General features: G+C 41.8%; 3 protein-coding genes across 4 annotated transcripts; 2 read left to right on the top strand and 1 right to left on the bottom strand.

The window, feature by feature from the left end:
* On the top strand, window positions 1–3909 carry ube2d1b (ubiquitin-conjugating enzyme E2D 1b). The gene is made up of 7 exons (XM_010897652.5): window positions 1–232; window positions 1200–1263; window positions 1645–1676; window positions 1775–1852; window positions 2335–2440; window positions 2549–2642; window positions 2912–3909. The coding sequence occupies exons 1-7, from the start codon at window positions 209–211 to the stop codon at window positions 2955–2957; spliced, it is 444 nt and encodes a 147-aa protein (XP_010895954.1). The 5' UTR covers window positions 1–208; the 3' UTR covers window positions 2958–3909.
* A 2080-nt stretch (window positions 3910–5989) lies between these two features.
* On the top strand, window positions 5990–11151 carry tfam (transcription factor A, mitochondrial). Its single transcript, NM_001311052.1, is given in 7 exon segments — window positions 5990–6203; window positions 6707–6834; window positions 6926–6996; window positions 7750–7899; window positions 8273–8368; window positions 9016–9072; window positions 10888–11151. Coding segments are annotated over 7 exon segments (783 nt in total). The 5' UTR covers window positions 5990–6117; the 3' UTR covers window positions 11083–11151.
* Window positions 11152–12754: 1603 nt separating this feature from the next.
* Window positions 12755–17895, bottom strand: zgc:171971 (RNA_pol_Rpc4 domain-containing protein). Of its 2 annotated transcripts, none has more exons than XM_020047024.3 (9): window positions 17405–17895; window positions 17036–17277; window positions 16717–16763; window positions 16468–16619; window positions 16238–16362; window positions 15825–15927; window positions 15395–15723; window positions 14985–15134; window positions 12755–14812 (listed from the first exon to the last, which is right to left on the bottom strand). In XM_020047024.3, exons 2-9 carry the CDS (start codon window positions 17213–17215, stop codon window positions 14648–14650), a joined length of 1251 nt encoding a protein of 416 aa, XP_019902583.1. In that variant the 5' UTR covers window positions 17216–17277; window positions 17405–17895; the 3' UTR covers window positions 12755–14647. The 2 variants fall into 2 exon arrangements, with proteins under 2 accessions (XP_019902583.1, XP_019902584.1); XM_020047025.3 differs by having other exon boundaries at window positions 17726–17895.
* Window positions 17896–18363: the final 468 nt, after the last annotated feature.

Raw genomic sequence — 18363 nt, 5'->3', positions numbered from 1 at the left:
TTAATGAAGAACAACAATTCCCAGAATTCTCTGTTTAAAGCTAACCGTAAACAGATAGCGGAAACAAAAGAGAGCCACAAGCTACAAATACACACCCTAGGCGATCTACTCAGGGAACTAAAATACCTTGAGCAATACCATTAAAATCGACATCTTAGGAAAAACCACGTTGACGAGTACTACAGGGCATTTGACTGAGTTGGTCACCATGGCACTGAAAAGAATACAGAAGGTAAGATTACTAGTTCTGGTAGGAAGAACTAGAAGTGGTGTGTAGGGTGGTAGCTACATAGCATGGCTATCTTTGGGTAACTTCGTTACCTGGTAAACCAACGTTAACTTTGCCAAAACGAACATCACTTATCAGACCTGTTTTGCTAACATTATTTAGTTAATTGATCGTTTGGTGGTAGGTTGATATTGGAGTGCTGGCGATTAAATAGCTGTTTATTAATCAAAGACCGGTAACGCTAGCTAGTTAGCCATTTCAGTCGATGGAGCTCACTACATACCTAGCCAGCAGCAGATCCGACCTTGCACTCAATGCTGTAGTACATCTGCATCAAGGCCGGATAGTGCTAACCTTTTGTTTACGGCAAACCGACATGGTTTAGAAAATGTACCTCATAATAAGAATAGTCCATAGGATTTTCTCCATATCAATAATCGCATATTTTCTCATCGTCATCATTATTTGTGAATCGTTTTGTAGGTGGAGACAGAAATAAGGGAACTTAAGAAAGGTGGCCCGACTCACAAAAACAAGTACCCCGTCAACATAAGAAGGTTTATACTATTTCTAGACTCTGTTTATCAGCTGATGAATTTAATGTTACCCCTAGTGTCAACAAACCTGTTAAAAACTATTTTCCCCCAGGTAGCAACCCCTCAAATGCGTTCAGATAATTCCGGACCATTGGTGGCAGCACTGAGCCCGTTCAATAAGAAATTGTATACATTTGAGTGTGACTGGATTGAGGTACATTTTCCAAGCTGTATTTTATGCAGTCCTAAACGGAAGGCTTGTACTGTCTAACCTCAAGGCAGATGTACTTATAGCAAGTGCAAAGTTGGATCTGCTGGTGTACTGTAAACATATTTACAGTGCATCTGACCTAGTTGACAATAACAAAGGATGACTTTCAGTTTCACCTGTAGTCCTTACCGCTACTACTTTTCAATCTTGTTTTGTCACTTAGGAGCTTCACGACCTGCAGAGAGATCCACCTGCACAGTGTTCTGCTGGGCCTGTGGGAGAGGACTGTAAGTTTAGACAGAGGACAGTGGGGCGTTATGTAAACTACTTGTATACCTGGGGCTGGTTTTACACCTTGAAGAGTTGTTAAACTGGGAGAGGGGCATGGGCTGGTTGTTTATCTGGTGAATGGGATGGCTGTTTGTTTACCTGGTGAATGGGAGGGCTGGTTGTTTATCTGGTGAATGGGATGGCTGTTTGTTTATCTGGTGAATGGGATGGCTGTTTGTTTATCTGGTGAATGGGAGGGCTGGTTGTTTATCTGGTGAATGGGAGGGCTGGTTGTTTACCTGGTGAATGGGAGGGCTGGTTGTTTACCTGGTGAATGGGAGGGCTCATTCTATGGGGACTATGGTGATGTACTTTAATGTTTTGTCCTTTTCTTTCAGTGTTCCATTGGCAAGCAACAATAATGGGGCCTGTAAGTATGAGAAGGGATCCGTGTGGTTTAATGAATGTAACACTGGTCAGATGAATAATGAGACTGGATGTAGATGTATATCTTCCTGTTCCTCCTAGGGTGACAGCCCATACCAAAGTGGGGTCTTCTTTCTCACAATCCACTTCCCCACTGACTATCCATTCAAGCCTCCAAAGGTAACATTAAAATATTTCTTTAGGCCCAGTCACTCTTGTCCTAAATGACTTGGTGTCTTAATATAGGCAGGTGAGACAACCATTTATTACAGTCATAGTAAGTTGGTCAGGGACTGCTGTCCTACCTTTATTTGAAAGCTGGTTCCACAATTGGGGTGCCAGGACACAATAGAACTTCAACTGGCCTTAGTGAGAGCTGCCCTCTCATAAGGGTGGGACAACCAAGAGACTAGAACTGACCGGATGAAGAAATTTGGTTTGGATTTAGGGTTGTAGCATAGGCTGCATCTAGGGAGGTGCCATCTTAGTTGTCAGCTTCAAGTGGAAGGCGTAGCAGTTGATTAGTGGAAATCATTACATGGTCTGCACGAAATAAACATTCTGTGGATAAACAGCAAGTTACAATTTTTTTTTTTTACAGGTAACGTTCACAATTAAGAGTGATTCTCATGGATAAACAGCACATGACAATCTTTCTACAGGTAGCTTTCACAACAAAGATCTATCATCCAAACATCAACAGTAATGGGAGCATCTGCCTGGACATCCTGCGATCCCAGTGGTCCCCGGCCCTGACTGTATCAAAGGGTGAGGTCAATGCGTTTGTGCTTAACAACACGATCAAACTTTCTGAAAGCAGTGGAACATGGATGGAAATTGTCTCATTTCGTCTGTAATGAATTTTTTTTGTCCCAGTTCTGTTGTCCATATGCTCGTTGCTTTGTGACCCAAACCCGGACGACCCGCTGGTTCCGGACATAGCACAGATCTACAAACTAGACAAGGAGAAGTGAGTATATTGTATGAAGCTGGGAGTATATTGTTACAGTGTAATGCAGGGATTATTTGTTGTTGTATGAAGCAGGGAGTATTGTTGTTACTGGGTTAAAGAGGTTTTTCCCAAAAATGTAGAGGGGAAAGTTAGAAGCCCTGGTGTAAAGTGTGGATCTGTTTCTTCAAAAAAAAAAAATGGAATAATGGAGCACTAGTGCATTGTACATTCCATAGCAACTGGCAGATAGTTCTCATTGTTTCTCTTTGTGATTCTGTGCTCAACAGATATAACAGGCTAGCAAGAGACTGGACCCAGAAGTATGCAATGTAAAGGCCCGTCTGGAGATTTTTTTTTTTTTTTTTTAAGTCATGAAGCACTGTACATTCTAGAAAAACGAAAGTAAATGTAGGTAATATGGAAAACATTGTATCATCTGATTCCATGTATTATAGTTTGTGTAGTGTTTTGACAGGGTAGACACTACACAAATGTACATTAAGGGTTATTGGGGGGACTGATATTGGGGTGACAATAACTGTACATTGTTGTTACCACATTCCCTGGTTTGGGCTAGGTTCAACAAGACAACATAAAGACTGCATAATTCCCTGTGGATGCTTTCTAAGAAACATGAATGGGATCAGCGCTGTTGCTGGGTTGAACAGAATTTGCATTGGAAATTAGACCTGTGGTCAGGAATAAAAACCTATTGATTGGCTGTAAATAATTAATTGAAACAAATCAAAATTAATAGAATGACAGTAAAGCAATTACCCTATGTCCTTGCTGAATAGATTATTTTTCACCTTGATGGCATACTTTACGTGGCACTGCCCTCAATTCATTTTCAGTCATACTGACCGTGGATTCTGGTCCCTTGTTACATTTTAGCGCAAATAATTAATGAGTTATTAGAATCCCTGTTGTCTTAACCATGTTTTGTTGAACCTAGGTTTTGGCACTTTTATTTCTTGTCTCCTGTGTAGAAGATGAAGTAATCATAATACTGTAGCCCACGGTGACTGTGCTGAAGTCATCAGAATACTGTAGCTATGTTAGTCTGACCCTTTAAATGGCAGTTCTGGCTGGCTGTCTGTCATAGAGGGACACTTAGGAATCAAAAAATTTTACTGTATTTTTGTTCATTCTAATGTTGATTTTCTATGTTGATATTTTTTGTTGATTATTTTTTTTTAAGTGTCAACAATTCTGGAGCTACTTTTATTGTTTTTGCATTAAGTCATCAGAACATGTAAAACTATCATTAAAATATTTATGTACATTCTCTGCAAATAACTGATTTTGGGTCTTGAATTACGAAAAATACATGTATAATTAAAGAGCTAATAATAGACACATGGAAATGGTCCTGAGGAAAGCATGAACTCTGTTGCAAATTTAATGTCACTTTAGGTGAACTCAACATGCTCAGTGGAATGATAGAATGATGATCGCAGTGAGTTGAAATAATTCATCTGCTGATTGCTTTGCTTTTCCTCTGGTTCTAACGGGTAATTCCAGAGTGACACTCCAAGGCGGAAGACAACAGTTTGCTGTAGGGGGACATTCAGATAAACACCACTTGTTCAAGATGTTTGTGTATTGGCGGGGACAGGCCTCTACTATTTTTGTGTCGTCAACCAAGGGGTAAAGCGATAGGGTTTAAAGAGCTGTGCTGCTCACATGATCATCCACCTGAAATCTCCTCCAAGGCAAAACGTCACAACAGGACTGACAACCGATTCTATCCCATTGAAACAGACAGAGTCGTGCGTCTCCCTCTGGAGATGGTCTGCTGTACACCGGAAACAACATTTTGTACATGACAAACCCGTTCAGTCCCTACAAGTTTGGAGTTTTTGTGTGAGACTCAGTAATAGTATCAAATTTAGTCAAGAAGGTTATTTCCTTAAATATTTTATATTAATTTATGGGAATCTTTCTAACATTTAGGTTTTTAAGTATGTTGATGCAAGGTTGCACATGACAGAACAACTTTAACAATATACATCGTATAGTGGAGTGGGGATTTGTTATGCCTGTAAGCATATTCACAATGCCAGCAGAGCATCTCTCCATTGAATGGAGGCGGTTGACGCCAACACTCCACATTGAATAATTATTCTGCTCCTTTTAAATGTAGGACCTCAGGACTACCAGGCCCGAATGGCTTGTCCAAAATCCTCCTTGTTGTGTTGCAGATCAAGTAGCTCACGATACCTGACGATTTCTGCTGCCACTCCATTGCTACTCTGGCCATGCCTCTGACTTGGATTGCTTTATTGACTCTGGACACAGCCCACATGCATTTATTAATTGTTAAAATGTGTACTCTTAAAATGTTTACCCAACACAGCCAGAAGAGGCCACCCCTCAGACCCTGGTTCCTCTCGAGGATTCTTCCCAGGTTTTAACAACGAGGTTTAAACAACCTTGTTGTTGAGGAGGTTTCAACAACCTTGTTGTTGGACTGCTCTTTGGGGTTTCTGGCTGGGTGTTTCGTAAAAGCACTTTGTGACAACTGTGTGAAATGGGCTAAATCAAATACATTTGATTTGATTTGCACATTAATAATAAAAATACACCTCCAGAAAAAATTAAGAGACCACTGCATCTTTTTCTTTCCTTTCCAAAAAAGTTGAAAAGGTAATGTTTGAGTGAAGAACAGAAGCGTTCAATTTGCAGTGGTCTCTTAATTTTAACCCTACAGCCCAACCTGGGGAGAACCTACAGAGAAAAAGCAATGCATGCAGCGACAGTGACATTCAAATGCATGGCCAGTGCTACCCAATTGATCCATGAAGGTCTCTACTTGTCATAGGTAACAGTAATCTGAAATGGGAGTGCTGTAGGCAGCTGAAGGGTAACATATATGTTTTCATGGTTTAAGATCTTTTTTCGTCACCATCAAAACGACTGCCTACTACAAATCACCATATTATTTGTAGATCAATCTGCCTCAGTATATGTGCATATTCCCATTTGTATCCTGTGTAATGCGACCTGAGTATGTGCAAACCAGACACTTCACCCACCTGATTGCAACACTTATTGAAAGGAAGTGACCAACATTGGTCGACGTCTTCAAAAGAATAAAATCCGAACGTGCCCCGCCTCTCGTGAAGATTCTGGTGAACATTTATTAATTTTTTTACAATTCAAATGCCTTTAAATCATAATATGGTTTTATTATTATAAAGGAAAACAATGGGATCAACAAGATAGCATTTTACAGGAGTAATTTTGAATTAAATGTAGTTGTATGTTTATATTCTAATGTCTAATGAAAATGCTGCAATGAATTCTAAACTATGTAAACACCACTACCATAACCTTCTCCCAGAATGCAGCTGGATGTTGAAGGCGCCTTATCCGTCCATTGCGCTGCATGGCAGAGGGGCAGATAAGTCAACCCCGGACCGTACTTTAGTTAGCTCAAGGTTGTTGTTTTTTTAAGTATACTGTAGCAGTCTAGTTTACTCTTCCAGACATGGCGCCCTTTGGTCTTATGTCTGCTGGCGCTAGTTTTTTGGCCAAGTCCTTTGGTCTCTTCTCCAACGTATCCAGTCTGGCACGGTAGGGTAGCAAAACATTCTTATTGTCAACATAGCTTGTTAGCTATGTAGCCAGGCAGATGGCTGTGCAATGTAGTCAGTTATCATCAGCTACCCTGCACCGTTTCTTTGTCTTTCTTTTTATTCCATATTTCTAGAACATCACGCGGGTATTTTTGTCCAAGCGTGAGTTAGCAAGTGCTACGGTAGTGTAGTAATTTGCTTAACTTCTACTGCAGTCCTGTGTGGTTTCTGGGAAACTTGGGCCAGTTAGTTGCATTGTTTGGAGTTTTTTTTATTTACCTTTTGAATGTAGGGCTGCATGCAAATCATAGCAAAATACTTTTAATTAGCTTATCTAAATTCAAAAAGATGCCCGCACCCCTACAACAGACCAACTCTGTATACTTCTGATAGACAATATATGAAATATTGATAATGTTTATATATTTTTTCCAATTGCATGTCATCTGACTTTTTTGGGGTGACATGAGTTGGATGCTTGATTACGGTTCTGTGTTGCAGGTGTGTCAGTGTGCTCCCTGCTGTAAAGACTTTCAGCTCCACTGCTGGGGCACCCCCAAAGAGGCCCCTAAACGGATACATGAGATTCCTGAAACAGCAACAACCTCTCATTGTCAAGCAGTATCCAGGTGACTGGTGATTAGCCGTTTCACTGCACGATGATGGCTGTTGTGCATTATCTTAATTCCTAACGGGGTTGATTTTTAAAATGTGCTTCAGATGTGAGTGCTGTCGATGTGGTCAGGAAGATTGCACAGCAGTGGAGAGCACTTTCGCCGGAACAGAAACAGGTAGTGTCCCCGATTCATCACAATAAATACATGAGACATACTAGATATTCAATAGCAATTCTTCAGACATTATAGTAAACAGAATAATACAAAGCACATTTTCTGACCAAGGATCACACAGACATAGTCATTCCCTTGCTGTTTGCCTAGCTTCTATGTACCAAGTATCTCATGAGGTAAATGCTCCAGCATTGCTGTAGCCGCTGAAAAAAACCGTCCAAATGACATCCTCACTCTTGCTACATAGAAATATTTTAGACAAAGAAGAAATGATGCTGGGAAGGTTAACAATTAAACTAGTATTAACACAACTAGCTGATTTATGTTGGAACTAGCCAGCTCGTCACATTGTAACTTATTTATGATCATCATTGCCCTTGCAATAACCTATTTTTAAACCTCATGTAAATCTGTTTTGTTGCATGATATTGTAAAACTCAACTGATATATTGAATTCCTATTTTTCATATCTGTAAAGTGTTCAAAATGCAATCAGTTCCAAGTAAGGCTTACACAAAGATTTTAACACAAAGATCTGATTATTAGAAAAATCATATCAGAATTGTGCTTCCTAAGTTGTAGCACAAGATATCCAGGTGCCTTCTTATACCTCAGAAAAATAACATAGCCAGCTAGCATTAGCATACTTCATATCTACATACATCACCCATATTGATCCCCAACTATGGGGAGTTCTGAGAAATGGTGTACTTCTGGTCAACGAACTCAGAGCATGTTCACTTTCCCCTTCAGCCCTTTGAACAGGAGTCAGTGGTGGCCAGAGCCCAGTTCAAGGTGGATCTGCAGACATTCAAGGCCCAGCTAACCCCAGCGCAGACTGCTGCCCTGAAAGAGGAGAGGCGACAGCGGCTGGCCAAGAGGAAAGCCATCCGCAGGAAGAGGGTGAGTAATACATGGGTAATACATGGGTTTTAAAGAGTTAATACCCATGTATTAACTCTTTAAGGAGCATGACATGCAGTAAATGATGCCCATGTTGAAAGTATAAAGGCTTTATGATGCATTCATGAGCTCAATGTAATTTAAAGTGGGACAAATATATAATGTTAATGCAACAGTTTATGATCGCAGTAATTGTTGTCACTGTAGTGATTGTAGCAGCAGTTTAAAAGAAGTTGCCCTCGTTAAATCTTATTATTTTCTACATTAATTCTCTACATTCCACATTAATATTATAAATATTACATGAAATGTTTTCCTATATGTACGTGCTGCTCACTCACCTGTCTTCCTGACTTGTGTCTATCAACTGCAGGAGCTGAACAATCTGGGCAAACCCAAGCGGCCCCGGTCTCCATTCAATATCTACATGGCAGAACACTTTGAGGAGTCCAAAGGGACCACAACAACGGTTAGTATTGACCCCGTTGACATCACCAGGTAGATTAGTATTGACCCCGTAGACATCACCAGGCGGGTTGGGATTGACCCCGTAGACATCACCAGGCGGGTTGGGATTGACCCCGTAGACCTCACCAGGCGGGTTGGGATTGACCCCGTAGACCTCACCAGGCGGGTTGGGATTGACCCCGTAGACCTCACCAGGCGGGTTGGGATTGACCCCGTAGACATCACCAGGCGGGTTGGGATTGACCCCGTAGACATCACCAGGCGGGTTGGGATTGACCCCGTAGACATCACCAGGTGGGTTGGGATTGACCCCGTAGACATCACCAGGCGGGTTGGGATTGACCCCGTAGACATCACACGGTGGGTTAGGATTGACTGCATAGAGATCAAAAGGCATTTAGGTTTTTGAGGCAATAGATTAAAATATTGTGTTCTCTGAAGTAACGCTACTTATGGGTGGCAAGTAGCTTAGCAATCAGTACCAAGGCCAGGAACCACTAGCTGGTGAGCAGGGCACTTAACTCTGATTGCTCCTGTCTGTAATTGGCTCTCGATAAGGGCGTCTGCTAAATTAATCCAATGTAAAATGACCTGGACAGATATTTCCTCCATAATTCTGTTTTACCACTGTTCCCTGTTTATCATCAGGGGAAGCTGAAGATGTTACGGGAAGACTGGTACAAACTGGCCGCTTCAGAGAAACAAGTAGGTCTGATCAAAAGGGTGCTGTTTTGTGATATACAGTGAGTCTTCCATCTGCAAACTGACAAGTCTGTATGATAGGTTATGATTCTTACAAACTAGCAGACTGCCTTTGTTTCAGGTAATAACTGTCTGTAATAACTGACATGTTTCAGGCATACACACATTGATGTTTCATGTGTACATGCTAAATGACAACCTTAAATGCTTAATAACAGGTTTTAGTTGTATGCTTCAATGGCAGGACAATTTGTTGCTGGACAATGCGACCCGCAGCATATTATTGCCGCACCACGTAAGCTGAGCCGGGCCAAGAAGAACGAATGTTTCACCCGGCACAGCCAGAAGAGGACTGGTCACCCCTCTGAGCCTGGGTCCTCTCTAGGTTTCTTCCTAAATATCGAACTTCTTAGGGAGTTTTTCCTAGCCACTGAAGTCCAACACTACTGTTGTTTGCTCCTTGGGGTTTAAGGCCGGGTGTCTCTGTAAAGCACTTTGTGACAACTGCTGATGTAAAAGGGGCTTTATAAATACATTTGATTGATGTCTCTTACTGACTGACTACCCTTGTTAAATAGAGTAGTGGTTAGAGAAGTGGACCTGTGAACTATAGGTCCCGAGTTCGTTTCTACTCGCAGGCGAAGCGAAATATGCATTATGAATTGTTCTGTATAGACGAAAACTTTGCTGGCAGTTTATGGTTCTACTACGACTGTTTCTGGTGGATCTTCGAAATACGCGTCCGTGCATGCGTTTTGGGTCAGGATAGACAAACATTTGGTGCCTACAACATACAGTAGTTACGTTAGCCATAACTGAAGCAACTGTTTTTGGCATGGATAAGCTTCAGTTGCTCAATTATGATTATTCCTTGGAAGTTAGTAGATACTTATTAAGTAAGCCTATTATTGGCTAATAAGCTGTTAAAACGGCCAGTAGTAATACAGTCCATAGACGCTATGGTGGAGGTAAACTGACGAACGTGAAAGAAAAAACAATTGTTCTTATGCCATGAAATAGCTTTGGCAGATTTGCTAGCAATTGCTCAATTCCTATGACTATTTCAGTAAGTTAGTAGATACCGGTAAAGCCTATTACTGGCTAATAAGCTGTTAAAATGGCGGAGGTTAACTTAGTAAGAAACGTTAGTCAGTTTAACTGTATCAGTGTCATTCACAGATGGCCAATTAACTGTTAAAACGGCCAGTGGCAAAAGAGGATTTGTTCAAGATAAACACAAGAGACTGTACTGTCAGCTGGCTCCATGGTGTAGTGGTTAACAACACTGTCTTTCACCTCTGTGACCCGAGTTTAAATCTCCAGAGGGGTAAAACTTTTCATTGCTCTCATGGCTGAACTAGGCGTGCCTGGTTTCTTGTTTCCCTGAATCTTTGTTCGTTGTTACAGTACACTTCAGTGAAGTCCCCTTGTTAGGACATTGCAAGCAGTTTAGACATTTCAGAAAATATTTTTTATTGTCCAAAAGCCGGCTACATGACCAGTGGAACTGTTTCAGGTGTATGGGCGAACAGACATTTCTGGTTGTTATTCCGGGTGTATACGCTAACAGACATTTCTGGTTGTTGTTCCGGGTGTATACGCTAACAGACATTTCTGGTTGTTGTTCCGGGTGTATACGCTAACAGACATTTCTGGTTGTTGTTCCGGTTGTATACGCTAACAGACATTTCTGGTTGTTGTTCCGGGTGTATACGCTAACAGACATTTCTGGTTGTTGTTCCGGGTGTATACGCTAACAGACATTTCTGGTTGTTGTTCCGGGTGTATACGCTAACAGACGTCTTGTTGGTCTTTTAGGTGTTCATCCATTTGTCCCAGGATGATAAGGTGCGCTACAAGAACGAGATACAGTCCTGGGAGGAACACATGGTAGAGATGGGACGGGAAGACCTGATCAGACGGAAAGAGACCCGCAAGAAAACCGCTCCGACTAAGAAGGCCCCTGTAAAAGGCCGAAAGAAAAGTACGGTTGTGAGGAGCGGCAAGGCCTGAGCAGGACTGAAAGGAATGTATTTTTTTTTCAAGGCGAGTCACCGACCCAAATAAAATTACTTTTGTATTTGTTTCTGTTATCCATTGTGCATACTCCTAGTGTAGTATCAGCGCTTGAATCGCTTCAAAACTGTGAATACAACTTTGTGGCATTAGTTTGGGGAAAGAACAGGAAACAGACAATTTATTCCATAATTATGAGATTTTTCACCAGTATTTATTGTAAACCATGTCATGAATCAGTATTGGTTCTAGTATAAAAAGATTAATCTTTTTAACTAGAAGAGTTAAGTTGAAGTTAAGTTCCTGCCACATGCTGTACATACTGTCCCCATTGATTAAAGCTAGGCCATGGCTGGTCATCTGGATTTTCTGTCCTTTATAGAATAAGAATCCATTGTCTTAAAGATCCAGTTTCTGCGTGTGTCTTTATTTGTTTTTTATGTACAGTACTAGCTGCAGTTTGTTCAGCCCTAGTTTTCATGCCAAATATCTCCCTCCGCCCTGCTCTGATTTGTAATCCAGGTCTCCACTTAATATTTCTCAACATATTAGTTGAAACAGACAAAATAAACATTATGCTGCAATTTGGACAAACGTTCCAAAAATAAACATATAACCTTGTATGGCCAAAGGAGGCAGAAAGTCAACTATAGCAGTGGTCTATCTCCAGTATGTTTGATGGGCAGTAAAAAAAAACAGCCTTAAAGGTGAATAAGGACAAATATCAAAGATTTGTCTAAACTCATAAATTGCTTGAAGTAACGGTTGGACTCTTTATGCATGTAACTCTCCATCTAACAAGAGGGTGGATGTGAGAAGCAACTAAGTAAACATTGTATAGAGAATATGTATGTGCACACAATGTGTTCTGCACACGGACAGGAGGTTCTGGATCTTTAGTGAGAGAAATGCATATTCTCTAAAAGTCTTGAGTACAGCTTGATCGGCAGGCCCTCACTTTTAGTATTTATCCATTAAATACTATATCGTCTTTGTTAACAGAGACCTTTTGTCTGAAGAACATAACTAGTGTTGACATACTGATAACTTTGCTTGTAGGATGTATTTTTTTCTCTACATCTGTAACAGCTGGCTCATGATTTGTAAGATTTTTACTCAATAAACCTTTAATAAAAAAAAGGGGAAAAGGGACATTTTACATTAACACTTTGATTAAAACTATGTACAATATTTAGACATGAATGCTCACGGTAAAAAAAGTGATTGGTTCAGTTGACAAATGTACTATCTATCAATCCATCTACTTGTCTACCTGTCCTGTTAAACCGCTGTATGGTCTTGGCCACCGGGCTGCAGCTCAGTATCAGGGTCTTGGCAAACTTCTTATAGCCTAGGCCGTCTTTATGCAGAGCAACAATTCTTTTTTTTCTGATCCTCAGAGTTCTTTGCCTGAGGTGCCATGTTGAACTTCCAGTGACCAGAGTGAGAGCGAAGACACCATATTTAACATACCTGCTCCCCTTTCACACCTGAGACCTTGTACCACTTAGTCACATGACACCAGCGAGGGAAAATGGCTAATTGGGCCCAATTTGGACATTTTCACTTAGGGGTGTACTCATGTTTGTTGCCAGCGGTTTTGACATTAATGGCTGTCTTGTGTTATTTTGATGGGACAGCACATTTACACTGTTATACAAGTTGTACAGTCACTACTTTACATTGTAGCAAAGTGTCATTTCTTCAGTGTTGTCACATGAAAAGATATACTCAAATATTTACAAGAATGTGAGGGTGTACTCACTGTGAGATACATACCACAGAGATGGAAAGAGCTTTTGTTTGTGAACCATTATAACATCTGGTCCAGAATGGGCATTAATGTTCATCCACATGTGACATTAGTACATTTCACTGTAATCCAATAAAGTTTAAAGTTAAACCCAGTTGACTACATTAAAATGGAGGATGTCCATGGTAGAATAGACAAGCCTATATGCATACACCTGGCCTGCGAAACTATGGTGTATGTTGCGCATCTGAGAATTGAGTTGCACTTTGGAGAGTTGAGTCACCCACGCCTCCCCTCATTGGCCTTGTTGTAGTCAATAGGGTCTGAGCAATGCTTCTGGGAAGCAGTCTGCCACCATATCCAAAGAAAATTAGCTGGCTAGCTAAACCTGTCATTGCGGGACATTACAGATTTTTCCTGGGATTAATTGAAATGAGTATGTGCTACAATTAGGCAATAACCTGGACATTGAGGTTTTGCATTTCCAATCCCTGATATACTGTATGGCCAAAAGTATGCGGACACCAACCATCACACCTATATGAGATATGAGCTTGTTGGACATCCCATTCCAAAACATTGGGCATTAATATGGATTTGGCCTCCCCTTTGCAGCTATAACAGCCACCACTCTTCTGGGAAAGCTTTCCAAAAATGTTGGAGTGTCTAGGAGTTTAGCCAAAAGGGCATTTGTGAGGTTAGGCATCCAGTCGCTTTTCCAATTCATCTCAAAGGTGTTCAGTGGTGTTGAGGTTAGGGCTCTTTGCAGGCCACTCGAGTTCCTGCACACCAACCTTGCCAAACCATATCTTTATGTGCGAAGGGGCACAGTCATGTGATTCATTACTCCAGAGAACACGTTTCCACTTCTCCAGAGTCCAGTCCTGGCTTGCTTTACATCACTCCAGCCGACACTTGGCATTGCGCATGTTGATGTGAGGCTTGCGTACAGCTGCTCGGCCAGTTAACCAGAACATTAATAAGTATTGGCTCATTTAGGGTGCCCAGACATCCCGGTTTCCAGGAGATTGTCCTGATTTCATTACCCGATTTCAAGCTGGGTGTCCCAGGTCCCGACAAATATCTGTAAAACACTAAAATGTCCTGGATTCTGACATTCACTACTAAATTGTCCTGGTTTTCACCACAATGAAAATAATAATATTACTGTAATGTTTCCATATATGAGTCGGAGCCAAACAAACAACTGCATAGAACTGTGTAGCAAAGCAACAATCTCATTTCAGGGCTAAAATATCAACAGTGAGTACTGGGTAGTGATTTAAACCCCGGGTCTATTTGACCCGCTAACATAATGAGTGTAACCAAAATGTTAATATGACACAAGGGCTAAGTAGCTATTGATCAGCAGTACAAGTCAAATTCCATCTGGGGGTCGTGCTGAAACACAAATGCCAAGAGACCTGAACTTAGCTAGTTAACGTTAGCTAACCGGTGAACATTTGCATATCATTCTAGCCAGCACTAATTTGCATATGAACCATGTGAATTGGCTAGTTTTATATACAGTCATAACCCTCAACTCTACCAGGCGAAGAGCAGGCACAAGCCTGTTTTGGTCTTCAGACAAATTGGTCTCTGTGATTTGGTTTATGTGACTCATGAGACACGTTGTTTTTGTTGGGACGGTCGTGCCCATGCATACTATATCTCCTGGCTAGCACTCGTGCATCTCAGTAAAGTCCACAAACCATCCTTATAACATAGCACTGTTTCTATCCGAAACGTTCTAAGCGCTTCAACGCGGCAGGACTTAACCTTTGTCTATAAAGAGTAATGTTCTGTCGATCAAGTGATTGCTCCAGCACTTGAGGTTCCTGATTTGTCAGATGAAGGCTGCAACCCCTGAAGCAGAGCCTGGAAGTCGGGAGAGCAGACCAGCTTGTGCTTGACATTCCCCAGGACGGTCATGTCTCCAGTCAGGCCCTCAGACAGACGCACAGACACCAGTTGCTGAAGAAGAAATTGTCTGTTAGTTTCAGCCCACATGAATTGACCGTGTGATGTATAACCCTTTAGCCCCAGCAGTGTTACAGGCCTATGTAGTTCTTGGAACTAATCAGGAGACCTTGACCATTAGGTTGTTCTTTAGCACTGACCTGGAGACCAGTTGACTACTAGGTACCTGGAGAAAAGAGAAGGCTGCACCCCCTGACACGTCCATAGTGATGTCACCCAGCAGCAGCTGCACCTTGCCGGACTTCCTGATCTGCAGTTTACCCAGAAAGCCCTCTGAGAACTGTGACAGGATGGGAACGACTTTACCAGCAGGGTCCTGAGGAGCAACGTGGCAGTTAGGATCAGGGTTAGGAGAAATTACCTGTTCCATAACATTCGCATCCTCTCTCCTTGTCAACTTTCTAAGCCAGTTGGTTTTGAAAAGGAGACAAGGCAAGGGAACCCAAACACTGATGGGACAGAAATGCTATCTAGCAGGATCGAGAGGGCTAACATGATGGTATCACTACTCACTCTCATCCAGTTAGTAGGATGTGAGGAAATACATTAGGACAGAACATGTGAGCATGGGCGTACTTGTGCTTTTATGTTAGAGGAGCGCTTGTCGTCGGACTTGGAGTCTTTCTTAGTATTCTCTGGGGCCGTGGCTGGCTGGCCAGGGACGAGGGCACCGGTTGGCTGACCGGGCATAGTATCAGGCAACTGGATGAACAGCAACTCCTCTGCCTCTGAGACCGTCAGCTGCTGGAAAAGCTCGGCCACAGTGGGCTGTCGTGGGCTCAGTGGCCCCTGGCCTGGTCCACACTGAAGACCTGGTCCCTGTGGTCCAGCATGGGTCTGGTGCTGAGGGCTAGCAGAAGCAGGGACTCTAAACGCATTTGGGTCACAGGAGGGCTCGTCTCTCTCTGTGTAGCAACAAATGCAGCAATATCAGAAGTCCAGAAACCAGTTTGTATTGGCAGAAATGTAACACGTGAATTTCTTTCAGTCACGTTTATGTGCGTACGTGAGGTTGTTGCCTCTGTTCTCAGAAAGTTGCCAGACTGATACAGTGGCAGTTGAGTGGGCCTGTTCTTGGCATCGTTTTTCAAACCGGGATCATCCAAAAACTACAAGAAAAAAGGATGTGAGGTTAAGACATATTCATTAGTTTCAACCACACAGCCCATGATTGTGATTTTCATGATTTTAGGTTGACTGGTCATTAAGGTTGTGACTGTTATGATGTTAGATTTACTGGTCATTAGGGTTGTGATTAAATCAAAATGAGGTTGAGTGGTCATTAAGGTTGTAACTGTTATAACATTAGATTTCCTGGTCATTAGGGTTGTGATTAAATAAAAATGGGGTTGAGTGGTCATTAGAGTTGTGACTGTTATACTTAGATTTACTGGTCATTAAGGCTGCCGCAATACTTGCATCATCTCGTTGAAGCTTTTGTAAAATCTCGTCCTCGTCTTCCTCTGAAGCATGCCTCTCCTTCTTAACACATTTAGCCAAAGGAGAGGAGCCAGAGTCACTCAGATCTGTCCCTCTCCATCCACCTACAGACAACAGGACACAGTGGATTCAATGCTTTATAATGATCGTAACAGCATATAAACTATATTACTATACCGAAGATATCTGGCAGAGAGCTTTCATTTCACCTGGTTTCCTTATTGTGTCTGCAGGTCCCTGTTCAAAGATGGAGTGAGACTGAATAGTCTGAGGGCGCTCTCTCCTCTTCCCTCGGCTCTCCCTGTGCCTTTCCTCCCTCTCTTTTCTCTCTTTTGGGGCAACATGGGCCTCTTCCTTTAACCTGGGGAAAGGATTCAATCTGAAACGGGATCCTTTATTCTAATACATCCTGGATGCTATGTAGCTTTCTAGAACTTCTCTTCAAGACAGACACTCACTCATCTTTACTCTTCCTCACCGAATGCACATTCGGTATGAACGATTTCTGTAATAGAAAGAAAATATGCATACGTTATTTTTACCACATAGTTCCTTTCTAAGTAGGATGACTTAAATGCTTATGACCTCTGACACTGGACAGAGGTTCAGCATTTATTTCATCACCCAACATATTCACACTGTACGTTAATGACTAAAAAGGCGTAAAGGGCATTATCTAAGATAAAGCTCTGGAAATGTAAACACCTGTTTGTCATGCCAATAAAGCTCATTTGAAATTAAACTGAATTCATAAAGCCATTACCATCAGCATTTTACCTTTTTAAACCCCCCTAGAGTCAGGTCGCGTGAGCGTAAGGACGTTAGTCTGCCAGGCGGTGGAGTAGAGCTGAGCACTGTCCGACCTGCTACCACTCTGCCTGCAACAATCGGTCTGATACTAGAGGAGCCGGCCATTGAGTCCGCGTCGCTACTAGGATCTGTCATTCTGCAAATCATGAGCACTGCGGCTTTGTGACCAAACAGTATTACGGAGATTAAGGCTCTTGAATGCTATAAACCTGTGGTACAAACAGGACAGTGAAATTAGCGTAACTCCGGAAATACATCGGAACCGCAGTGAAGTCGGTCGATTTCCAGTTACTTGTACGTGACGGTGTAATAAGTATATAGGTATTCGGAACAGACCCAGCCTACTGTGCAGTTGTAGCAGACCCCACTTTAAACACGCATGTCGGTATTAACACATTACTACTGTGTTGATACAGGGCGTAGGGTTAGCCCGAGACTCCATTTTGTTCATAACACCAGTGCGCATCTGACTAACAACATAAACGAACGACCGCCTATACAATACAAAATGTTACCCTCCAAAGAATAACCCTGGTAACTTCAAGTCTTGCTGGCAAACAGGCACTGGTAACGGAAAGCAGGGTGTTGCATCCAAGCTGGCATTGTCAAAAGTCGCAGGTTACATTATTGAGTAAATAAGTCTGGAGTAAATACAACCTGCGTGCACAGAATGCCTTCCATGCGTTGTACCCCCAATACATGCCAATTAGGATACTTGAGGCTTATTCGATAGATCGACAGTAATCTCTTATCCGGTGACTGGTGTAGTTTAGTTGATCACATCCTCGCGGTTTACTCGGCTTTGTGTTATTGTTGATATTCTTCAAATGTTTACGTGCTCTGAACACTAGGTGGCAGTGTTTATTCGGTCTCGCAGTCCCAAACTAAGAATATATCCAATATTTTATTAAGCGTCTTTAATGAAGGTTTCTAAAAACGGATACGTCGGTCATGTTTGTTATTATATCATTGCTTGCATTTCCACATTGAAACGATATGCAAGATCCGTGTCAAAAATTCTGTATTTGCAAAAGCCATGTCCCAACCGATTTAATAAGATCTAATAAACAAATGCACAAATATTTTAAGATATGCCTACACGGTTTAGGCGCGTGTGTTTTATTCTTTAATATAGCAAAATACAAAATGAAACTTGGAACTGTAGTAAATTATTATTGTTACTTATTTATTACATCAGTCTATCCTGCTGCGTTTCCCAGTAACAGTGGTGTTCGAGTAGGCGATTATGAAGTCAGAACGCTGAATGTAATTTTCACTGGCCAATAGAAACTGAT

Source organism: Esox lucius, chromosome 6 (genome assembly GCF_011004845.1).
Source record: "Esox lucius isolate fEsoLuc1 chromosome 6, fEsoLuc1.pri, whole genome shotgun sequence".
NCBI classification, from domain to species: Eukaryota; Metazoa; Chordata; class Actinopteri; order Esociformes; family Esocidae; genus Esox; species Esox lucius.
Note: the sequence above shows the minus strand (reverse complement) of the source record. Positions and strands in the feature narration are given on the sequence as shown.